Genomic DNA, 11,961 nt, shown 5'->3' with positions numbered 1-11,961 from the left:
CTTTGTGGGCCGGATTTTCCGATTTAAAATGGAAAAAGATGTTTTCCTAAAAACCCGGAAAAAGAGAAAGAGACCTTAAAAAATAAACAAAATAAAAAAAAAACCTTTTTGTTAAATGTCACTGTTTCTTTTTTTTCCTTCATCCCCTCTCCCCCCTTCTAAGATCGAGATGGTGAAGCATAATATATATATATATATATATATATATATATATATATATATATTATTATTATTATTTTCAGATTTACAGGTGGGATTATACAGTTGTATTTATATGTTGGCTTGATTCCTGCTATATGGGCTCACGCGGGCCGCACTTTAGCACAAATATGTTGCTATCCCTGCTCTCGGTGCTGTTAGCGCACCATGGACTTGGGCTGCTGCTTCGTTGGGTATTTGTTTCTTAATTTGTGGTCTGGTCTCCCTTTTTAGATCGCGGAGAGAGCATATATAGTACAAACTAAAAAACTTACATTATTTATTTCATAAGTAGTAATACTATTATTACTATGTATATATCACTGATATATATAACTTAAACAATATTATTATAAAATTTAAAAGTATGTCTTTATATATTTTCATCACAATAAATTTGAGTTAATAATATCAGACAAACTTTCAATATTGAATAGACCTCTGTTGATGTGTTTGGCATCTCTCGGTAGCTTTTAGCAATTCTTTTCATTTTTCTGTTGAGACCCGAGAGACTGATGAATCCATTCACCTACAAAATTGTACGACAACTTAAAACGACTTCCATTTAATTACCACGTAATCGGAGGCCTCTTAATTGTCAAGTAATTTTAAAGGACTTCCATTTGCCGCGTAAGCACAGGCTCTCTAATTAATGTGATATTGAAAAAAAGAAAAAGAAAAAGAATAGAGAGATAGAGAAATAATGTGCTACAAGCATGATTATTTTTTAGAAATAAACTGATCACTTTTAAATGTTAAGTAATTAGGTTTTGAACGTAAGATTTCGCACAGCAACCATATATCAAATTTTTTTTAAAAAGAGAATGATAGTGTGCTACTATATAACTTGGCTAATGTTTTAATACTTTTTTCATGTAATGAATACTATATATATAGCTATTTCAACACCTGATTAATTTTCTCAGTACTTAACATCTAGCTAATATTTTTTAATTTACAAATTTGATTCAAATAATGCCTAAATAAGAATAATCATATAGCTATTTCAACACCTGATTAATTTTCTCAGTACTTAACATCTAGCTAATATGTTTTATGTTAATTTATCTTGAGGCTGCAAATCCTATATGATTATTCTTATTTAGGCATTATTTGAATCAAATTTGTAAATTAAAAAATATTTATTATGTCGGCAAATGAACGTTTACGTGCACTGTTGCTATCATTGATCAGTCCGTAATCTACTACATATATAAAATTTGTGCTCGAGAAAAAGATTTTTAGAAAAAAAAAACAGTGCCTTCAAGGCCGTTTGTTTAATTAGGACACAAATATAAAAGAAGAGTCAATTATTGGTTGATGCCGTGGACCTGGTGCATTCAACAATTTCCAACGGTCCCTCACGCATGGAAGTGGGCCATGCAATCACTTTTTCTTTTTCTTTTTTTGGAGAGAGAGGTAGAGACAGGCAGAATGCAGCACCTTTTTTTTTCAAAAAATAGATTTGCTTAAAAATATAAATCAATTAGCACTTGAATTTAAAATTTTGGATACTAATTATTAAGTCTTTGACCACTTGCGTCGGAGACGGTCGGTGATGCAATCACCTATTGAAATCAATGAATATTCTTTTTTTTTTTTTTAATAGATAGATAGCATGCTACCCGCTTCGTTTATTTTATTTAAAAATAAATTTAGCTGGAAATGTGAATCAATTAAGATTTGAACTTGGATCTCGAATACCAACCATCAAAACTTTTGCCACTTTCTCTAGGAAGGGTCGGTGAAATCAATGAATACTCAGTAAAGGGGATTGGGTGGGCATTCCTCGGCCACTGCCGCCACACGTTTCCATTTCCCCAATCCCCAACCCAAACAGATTAATAAAATTGACCAATCATATATATAATAGAAAAAAAAAAATAGTATATATGGGAGCTAGGATGAAGTGCTCGATCAGCTGAAGAAGGAAACTAAATTAATTAAGGGGGTAAAAAAAAAAAAAAAAAAAAAAAAAAAGGAAAAAAGGAGGGGAAGGAGATAGAAGGGGAGGGGAGGGGATGGCGGGGCAGTCGCGGAAGTGGATGGTGGTGGTGGCGACGATGTGGATACAGGCGCTGACGGGTACCAACTTCGACTTCTCGGCGTACTCGTCGGCGCTGAAGGAGGCGATGGGGATATCGCAGGTGCAGCTCAACTACCTGGCCACCGCCTCCGACCTCGGCAAGGCCTTGGGCTGGTCCTCCGGCCTCGCCCTCCTCTACCTCCCTCTCCACGCCATCCTCCTCCTCGCCGCCGCCCTCGGCCTCGCCTCCTACGCCACCCAGTGGCTGCTCATCACCCACAAAATATCCCTCCCCTACCTCCCCGTGAGTACTACCTAGATCCTCCTCTGCTTCTTCCAATTACTTTTTTTTTTTTTTTTTGGGATAGATAGCAAACTACCTGCTTTGTTTATTTTATTTAGAAATAAATTTAACTGAAAATGTGAATTAAATAGGATTCGAACTTGGAATCTCGAATATCAACCATCAAATTTTTTACCACTTGTTCTAGAAACGGTTCTGCAATATTAATCTTTTTTTTTTTTCTTTTTTTTTCCTTTTCTCTCTCTTTTTCTCTCTCTTTCCAAAGTCGTATTGCGTGGTTAACCAGAAAGAGAAAGCAATGAAAAGATACTGCACATTCATTCACCTCTTTTCAGTTTCTAGACAAAGAAATATTCCAAATCTAAAGCGAGGGAAAAAAAAAAAAAAGAAAAAGAAAGGATTTTATAACTTTGCATGCTTAAGATTCGTTCGCAGCTCATAACTAACTCTACTAGAGCAAATTCAGGTACACGAAAATGGTAAGTCTACAACTAGAAAAAGTTGTAAGCTTTACAAATTAATTCCAATCTAATGACTTTTAAATTTTTTTACAGAAAACGATTAGACTAGTACAGCAAGTTTGGTCTTTAGATAATTGAAATTGTAAGATTATAATGCAAAATGAACTATAAACCTAGCATTTCTCGTTCACGTAAAAGCTACTGTCGTTCTAATGATTGGGTGGAACTTTGCTTTCGGTAGAGTGTTGTGTTTGAGTTCGGGAGGAGATCAGTACATGTACGTTCTGCATAGTGTTCTTTGGTGGGTGTCTGTGATTGGAGATTTGCAAGGAGGTTACTAGTTGCATTTTAACACTGTTAATAGTTGGGAGAGCAATGCGCTTTTCCAAAATGTAAAAAAGAAAATCAATAATTGATTAATTCAGCTGCACGTACGTAAGAAAAGACAAGTTCTCAATTATTACATTTTTTTTTCCAATTATTACATTCAATTTGCATGTGCCGATCGTGGGGTCGTAAACCAAAAAAAAAAAACATGGGCAAAAATTGTATACGCATCAACCCCACATTGATAGTTTGGGGACAATGCCCATGGGCGCCGTTTGGCCCATCCTCTCTCTCTCTCTCTCTCTCTCTCTAAAAAAAAAAAAAAAAAAAAAAAAACCACACAGGTAATTTTTTTTTTCTTTTCCTTTTTGTTTTCGGCCGTGCGACGGGCGCGCAGGCCACGCGACGCCCATCGATGCTGGGAACGATGCCCATACATTTTTTCCCTTCTCGAGGAAGTTGGGATTTATCGAGTTGAAGAGAAGTGACATTAATATAGTCACACTGTTAGGAGCCGAATTCCGTCCCCTTTGACCCGATCAAAGATCTTTCTCGGGAAGCGCGTCGGGGTGATGAGCGGCTGCGGATAGTGATCCTCGAAGTTTGCACCCTTCGACTGGATCAAGCAATTCGGCTGATGAGGGATCGAATTAGCCGGGTCCGAAAACTCTTTTCACTCTTTGGTTCGGCTGGATGAGCCGAATATGCGGGGAAAGTCGGAAATTAAGCCAAGAGATGAGTTGAATGGCTAGCACAATACAAAATCTGGTCGGCCTGAATAGCCAAACATGACTTTCTATTGAATAGAAAATGAAAAAGTACAAGAATAAGAGAGTGATGCCCGTGGGGCAGACAGACTCCAAGTATATTGTATAAGGGAGTGATGCCCATGGGGCAGACAGACTCCAAGTATATTCTATAAGGGAGTAATGCCCATGGGGCAGACAGACTCCAAAGATCTAAGTTACAGGAACTACTCATAGGAAAAAGCAGTAAATGCGAGAAAGAAAGATGCAGAAAAATAAGGGTGGTCTTTTGTGCGCAGGGGCAAAGACCTCTATTACAGGCATCAAAGTTACTATTTATAGCCCACATTATTAGTTAGTTGAAAGTAGTTGGGAGGAGTGGTTGTAACCATGATCGTGGAAGTTATACTAACTCCTCATAGAAGTTACGCCCCAATCTTCAACCGTTCCCGCCTTCTTGTCCTTCAGGCGCCTTATTGCCGACTCCTGGTATACCACGTGTCCTTATTGGCTCATACGTGGGTTAGGTCGACTCAATTTTGGTATCAACAATGCCCCCCCCACTAGTCTTTCGAATGAACATTCGGATGACTATTGGTGCCAAATCGACTGTTCAAAAGCACAGCCGAGACCTAAGCTTTAGTTTCGCTGGTCTTGGTCGGCTTTAGGAAAACGGCGCTTTATCATCCTAGTCACATATATCTCGGCTTCATCAGCCGATTCTTTACTTTTATTCGATTAGTTCGGCTCTTCTTGAACCGAATGCTTTTCTATCAAGAAATTCTTCTTAAAGAAAGTGGCTATATCTCGGCTCCATCAGCCGATTCTTCACTTTCACTCGATTTGCTCGGTTTTTCTTGAACCAACTGTTCTTCTAGCAAGGATTTCTCCTTACCTTTGCTTTGATTTTTATATCGGCTTCATTGCAGCCGATCGTCCTTACTTTTCTTCTGAAATTGCTCGTATTAGGCAACTCGAACACCTAGATCAAATAGGTTAGAAAAATACTTATCTTCAAAATGGTCTTTTATCTCAAAATGCAAACCATTTAACACCATTTTTGCGAACTCTGATTCTGGCATTCTCATAAAGCACCGGGTTTTAGCTATTTTGAAACGGTCCAAATACTCTTCGACCGTTTCACCTGATATTTGTCAGTATAAAGCCAAGTCGGCGACCGATAATTGTGGCTCTAATCTATAGAATCGCTCATGAAATTTTCTTTCCAATTCGTCCCAATCTTGGACGGAATTGGCTGATAAACTTGTATACCAAGTAAACGCCGTTTTAGCTAACGACGTGTTAAATAATCGAAGTTTCAAAAATGAGTCAGCGGCCGCTTCTCTACATTGGGCCGTGAACGGGGCTATATGCTCGACCGTATTCTCGGTCTCATCGCCCGAGAACTTGTCGAACTTCGGCATTATCCAGTTTGCCGGATATGGATGCTCTGTATCTATGTTTGTTGGATACGGGGATCGAAAAACAGACCGCATATCCGGCCTAGCCCCTACTCCGAAGGTATTCCGAATGACTTTCCAATCTGAGCATACAGCGAAGCTTGTAGCCGAATTTGGCCCTTGAGGAACTCCAGAATTCTATATTGCAGGGTTCGCTCCTTGCATATCTCATTAGGGGCCTGCCCCCCAGCCCTAATCCCTACATTTTGGGGTTGAAAAGCTGGTAAAGGAGGTAAATCCGATGCAATCTCCAACTGAGGGCCGGCGTTTATATTCGCCGGCCTGTAAGCAACCTGGAAAGGTGCCATTTGCGGTTGCGCCTGTGAGACCGCCGGCGTGACGGGATTTTGTTGCACCGGCACATTTAGGGGCCCTTGTTGCCCCCCATAAGGTTGTTCGTTTTGGGTAAATAATTGTCTGATTCGATCAATATTTTCATTATAGGCCGTGATAGCGGCCAGCACCGCGTCTAGTCGAGCGGTACTTCGATGGATATTTTGATCTAAAGTTTGCAGGACTCGGCTCATTTGGCCGAGTGCCTGAGTTAGACTCGGCTCTTAATGAGTCGACTGTCCGCTAGTTTCTCCTTCAACTGGCAAAACTGCTTGACATTCGCCAGCATTGTCTGAATCACTAGGATGATCACTCCCAGAATTTCTAGGAACAACCCTATTACGTAGATTCATGACGTTATCATCGGCCATAATTTATATAAAATATAATTTTACCTAAAAATGTGTCCCACCGTGCGTGCCAAAATTGTTAGGAGCCGAATTCCGTCCTCTTTGACCCGATCAAAGATCCTCCTCGGGAAGCGCGTCGGGGTGATCAGCGGCTGCCGATAGTGACCCTCGAAGTTTGCGCCATTCGACTGGATCAAGCAATTCGGCTGATGAGGGATCGAATCAGCCGGGTCCGAAAACTCTTTTCACTCTTTGGTTCGGCTGGATGAGCCGAATATGCGGGAAAAGTCGGAAATTAAGCCAGGAGATGAGTCGAATGGCTAGCACAACACAAAATCTGGTCGGCCTGAATAGCCGAACGTAACTTTCTATTGAATAGAAAATGAAAAAGTACAAGAATAAGGGAGTGATGCCCGTGGGGCAGACAGACTCCAAGTATATTCTACAAGGGAGTGATGCCCATGAGGCAGATAGACTCCAAGTATATTCTATAAGGGAGTGATACCCATGGGACAGACAGACTCCAAAGATCTAAGTTACAGGAACTACTCATAGGAAAAGCAGTAAATGCGAGAAAGAAAGATGCAGGGAAATAAAGGTGGTCTTTTGTGCGCAGGGGCAAAGACCGCTATTGCAGGCAGCAAAGTTACTATTTATAGCCCACATTATTAGTTGGTTGAAAGTAGTTGGGGGGAGTGGTTGTAACCATGATGGTGGAAGTTATACTAACTCCTCATGGAAGTTACGCCCCAATCTTCAACCGTTCCCGCCTCTTGTCCTTCATGCGCCTTATTGCCGACTCTTGGTGTACCACGTGTCCTTATTGGCTCATACGTGGGTTAGGTCGGCTCAATTTTGATATCAACACACACTAATTAAAATTCAAATAAAATCTTGGTTAAAAAAAAAAATCTAAAGAGAGATGATGAATTTTTCAATAAATATAGTGTAAGACGTACACCCTTTAATGATTATAGAAGAATTCTTAAAGTTGCGTTTGATACTCGGTATATTTTGGGACTGTACAGAATATTCCCCAAGTTGTAACCAAACGATTGACAGAAGAATAAGAGAGAACGGGTTATTTCGGTCAAGCCGGGTTGTTCTGGATTTGTTCTGGCGTTAAAAATTGTTTATAGGAAAACTAAGAACAACTTTGTTCTTCTATTCATTTTATTAAATAAATGGATATATAAATAAATATATTAATATAAATATTATTTTTATGATAATATATTTAGACTTAAATTTTATTATATAATATAAATTAATTAAATTTGATATATTATTTATTTTATTAAGTTTTATTATTTCTATATTAATATTTAATTATTTTATTTTATATTAAGTATTATATATAATAATTATTTTTTCATGCATTATATATTTTTAAAATTTGTATTGAAATTTATACTATTATTAATTAAAATAATAAGGATATTGCTACATATATTATGAATAAATTATATAAAATAAATTATTATTATATATAGTAAAATAAATATACTATTTGACATTAAATTGTTACATAAAATATTATATTATAAATTACTATAGAAATAATTTTATAAATAATAAATAATTTTATATAAAATACACTTATATAGATTAATTATTTTATTTTTAAAAATATATTTAGACATTATTCTACATTTTTTAAACTCTACTAAGGATATCCACTAAAATATTCCCGAATGGGCGAATACATCCAAACATAAATTTACAATTATTCTATTTTATACCGAAATATTTTTGTTCTCGAAAATAATAAAAATTATTTTTTAAAATTTAGTTTTCAAACTAAAACGCAGCCTAAAGGAGTTGACACTACAACAGAATTAAGTTATAGGGACACATGTTTGGGACACTTTTGAGTAAGTGTCCCATTTATGCTAAAATTTAAAGAAACATCTACTAATGCCTAAATATAAAGCCCAATCCAACCAAAAATAAAAAATTACTCTACTCAACCCACCACACCCAGACACCCAGTTCATTTGACCCGATTACAAATAGAAAGGAAAAAAAAAAGAAAAATCAATTACCATATTTTCTTCACTCTTCACTCAATCCACTGAAATTCTAGACGAAGAGCCATTCCTGTTGTCCTCCTCCGCCACCGCAACCAACGAGATAGAGTTTCGGCGGTTGCTAAATGCTTAAATAAGTTGTTGGTAAATTAGCAGCACTCTTTTAGATTATAGCGACACTCTTTAACTGTTACTATATACCTAGCGACCCCACATATAGCAACATTTTTTAAAAGTGTCGATAATTTTAGCTAGCAGTACTTTTTTGACATATATCTATATTTAAAAGTGTTGCTATAGACCGTTTTTATTGTAGTGTCATGCAGAAAAGATTAGAACTGTTGAGAGAACAAAAAGAAACAGTATTCGAGAAAACGAAGGAACTGGAATTTGTAGTTTCCCACTCTTTTGGTCCACCACGTGCCACGTGGTAGGACAACAGCCGCTGGATCTGTGGATCTCTCAATTATTTTCGTATCCAATGCGGTAAACTCGACGGGCCCCACCGACCGTCCGATGAGTCCGAGCGAAGAAAGTAACGCCGTATAATATCTTGCGTCGTTTTTGTGATATAAAGGTAGCACGCAACCTGTTGGGCTGTTACATTCATTTAGTTAATAAATTTGTCTATATAGAATAAGACAACAGAAACCTCTCAAGAATAAAAAAAAAAAAAAAAATCAACTACAAACATTGAATCAAACATCGAATCAAAAAGTGAATATTTTGCATAGTTTCTTTTTTTTTTGAGAAAAAATAGCACGCTATCTGTTTCATTTATTAATAGTATAAATATTTTGCATAGTTGGAAATAGGAATCAGACGGTTGCATTTCCTTTTTGCTAAGACTCTGAGCCTGCTCCTACCTTATCTATCTCGCCACAAATTGTAGATAAATATCTAACTCCGAGCTGAAATTCAATAATAACGTACTTTATTATATTGCTATCCTAACTACCATATTCACCTATGTTTTTTTTATTAAGTTAAAAAGTGCAGGGAGGAGTGAGTAGCCGAGGAGTAAAACCGAAGAGAAAGAGGACTTTTTCATAAAATTCAATGCCAACCAGATTAGTATATTCGACTGATAAGTACCTGGAATTCGCAGGTTATAATTAATAATAACTCTGAATTAATATATATATTAACAGCCAACTACCGCTCTCACTTTAGCTAGCTTTGACTCCTAATTAAATGTTTAGAGTGAAAATCTGGATCGAATGCCGAGCAGCCAATTAATTATGTACGTAGGGCTCGCAGAAATCAATGAAGTTCCGCGCGCGCTCAAATAAGCCTGCTGACAATGGAATTGTGAAAGGTTTTTCACTGCTGTCCTATACAGTACTGTGTTATTAATTAATGTGTCGCATGCATGCAGAGAGTATTGGTGGATCCGAGACTTAGAAGAGCTAAATTATAATGATATAGTACTCGAGAGATCATCATCCATCGTTGGTGGTCGGTATGTTTTGTCAGGTATTTCTGCTGTGTCTTCTGGCGGGGTGCAGCATCTGCTGGTTCAACACGGTGTGCTTCGTGCTGTGCATCCGCAACTTCCCCCTCAACCGCTCCCTGGCCCTCTCCCTCTCCATCAGCTTCAACGGCGTCAGCGCCGCCATCTACGCCCTCGTGGCCGACGCCCTCGGCGGCTGCTCCCCCTCTGCCTACCTCCTCCTCAACGCCACCCTCCCTCTCCTCGTCTCCACCGCCGCTCTCCTCCCCATCCTCCGCCAGCCCCCCGACGACCTCGTCCTCCTCCCTGCCGACGCCGCCAAGGGCGACACCCGCCTCTTCCTCGTCCTACACCTCCTCGCATTCCTCACGGGCGTGTACCTCCTCCTCCTTGACTCCGTCTCCGCGGACGACCCCGTCGTCTCTGCAGCCATCCTCGCGGGCGCCATCGCCCTCCTCGCCCTCCCTCTCGCCATCCCTGGCGTGGTGTGCGCGCGCGCTTGGGCCCACCGCACCATCTACTCCGCCTTAAGCCTCAATGTCCCTGACTTCTCTCTCAATCCCAACCGCGCCGACGATGAGCTCACCAAGGAGCTCACCATCGGCCGCGACGAAAGGTATTAATGCACACACTAGCAAGCTAGCTACTTGTGTAAGTACGAAGTGGGTACGACGCTTAATCAAGAAATAAAGAATTGATTAATTGATGCTCGAGTTAATATATATTTTTACAGAGACATGGACGGGGAGGACGCTGGCACCCGCGTCGGCAACGGCCCGGTGTCAGCAGCGGTGGGGGAGGAGAGGGAGATAGTAGCATCACGGCGGGGGAAGAGGGGGTGGTGGTGGTGCTGCGGTGGGATGGTGTTGAATAAGGATCGGCTGGCGGTGCTGGGGGAGGAACACAGCGCGCGGAGGCTGATAAGGCGGGTGGATTTCTGGCTGTACTACGCGGCCTACTTCTTCGGCCCCACGGTCGGCTTGGTGTACAGCAACAATCTGGGACAGATCGCCGAGTCCTTGGGGAGGGATTCTCAGGTCACCATGCTCCTCACAGTCTACTCTTCCTGCTCCTTCTTCGGCCGCCTTCTCTCAGCCGCCCCCGATTTCCTACGCGGGTTAGCAGTTTTTTTATTTCTTCATCCAAGATTTGAAAAATAAATATATACCAATATATATATATATATATATATATANCCTGTCGGCACAGCACCTGAACACGAAGCATATATATATATATATATATATATATATATATATATATATATAGAATTAGGCTGGAATACTATTAATAGTAAAACATTTTTTTTGCTATCAAATTTTTAACCCTTGGATGAAAAATTGTAGGGTGGGTTGATATTAGTCGGTTAGAGTTGAGTGGTCCCTCTAGGGTTGAGTGGTCTCCACTGGATTATAGTATTTAATCCAATGGTTAGAAATAATGAAAAGAGTTGATCCAAAGGCTAAAAAACTGATAGCAACAATGAGATTTTGCTACTAATAGTAGCCCAGTCAAACTCTATATATATATATATATATATATATTGCATCTGGAATAGAGACAGATCAACGGTTGGTTATATAATTCGCACGCGCAGGAAGCTGTACTTTGCTAGGACGGGCTGGCTCGCGGCTGCAGTGGTGCTGATGCCTGTCGCCTTCTTTCTCCTAGCGGAGCTGGATGACGCCGGATGCGCCCTGGTGATCGGCACAGCGCTCGTGGGGCTGAGCTCCGGCTTCATCATTGCGGCGGCCGTGACGGTCACGTCGGAGCTGTTCGGCACCGAAAGCGTGGGGGTCAACCACAACATTCTCATCACCAACATCCCCTTAGGCTCCCTCCTCTACGGCCAGATAGCGGCGCTGGTCTACGACGCGAACGGCCAAGCAACACTCTGGCACGCTTTATTCAAGAGCGACTTAAGTACGATAGTTTGCATGGGGAAGAAGTGCTACGCCAACACATTCCTCATGTTGGGCTGCATTACGATGCTGGGGTTTCTCTGTAGTGTCGCTCTGTTTTTCCGGACGAAGTCGGCGTACGACGAGGCCGAGCGAAGGCGAGCTTTGGTGGACGGTGATCGAGATTAATTAGGACTAATTCATTAATTTGTCGATCGATTTCTTGGATCATTTCAGATCAGAAGCAAATGAGCTGAACCTAGCTATAGCTAAAGTATATAATTGATCATATCAGATTGGAAAATGATTATTTCAAAACTGATTAAGATAATATTTGAAAAATGTTATTGGTATCGAGTAAAGACTGACCTG

At 40.0% G+C, this 11,961-nt stretch overlaps 1 protein-coding gene across 1 annotated transcript; it reads left to right on the top strand.

Annotated features, from left to right (window-relative positions):
• Positions 2,192 to 11,951, top strand: LOC109714150 (protein NUCLEAR FUSION DEFECTIVE 4). The gene is made up of 4 exons (XM_020238611.1): positions 2,192 to 2,528; positions 9,712 to 10,304; positions 10,422 to 10,805; positions 11,286 to 11,951. Exons 1-4 carry the CDS (start codon positions 2,220 to 2,222, stop codon positions 11,776 to 11,778), a joined length of 1,779 nt encoding a protein of 592 aa, XP_020094200.1. The 5' UTR covers positions 2,192 to 2,219; the 3' UTR covers positions 11,779 to 11,951.

This window comes from Ananas comosus, linkage group 8 (genome assembly GCF_001540865.1).
Source record: "Ananas comosus cultivar F153 linkage group 8, ASM154086v1, whole genome shotgun sequence".
Classification (NCBI taxonomy): Eukaryota; Viridiplantae; Streptophyta; class Magnoliopsida; order Poales; family Bromeliaceae; genus Ananas; species Ananas comosus.
This window is presented reverse-complemented; position numbering and strand designations above follow the sequence as displayed.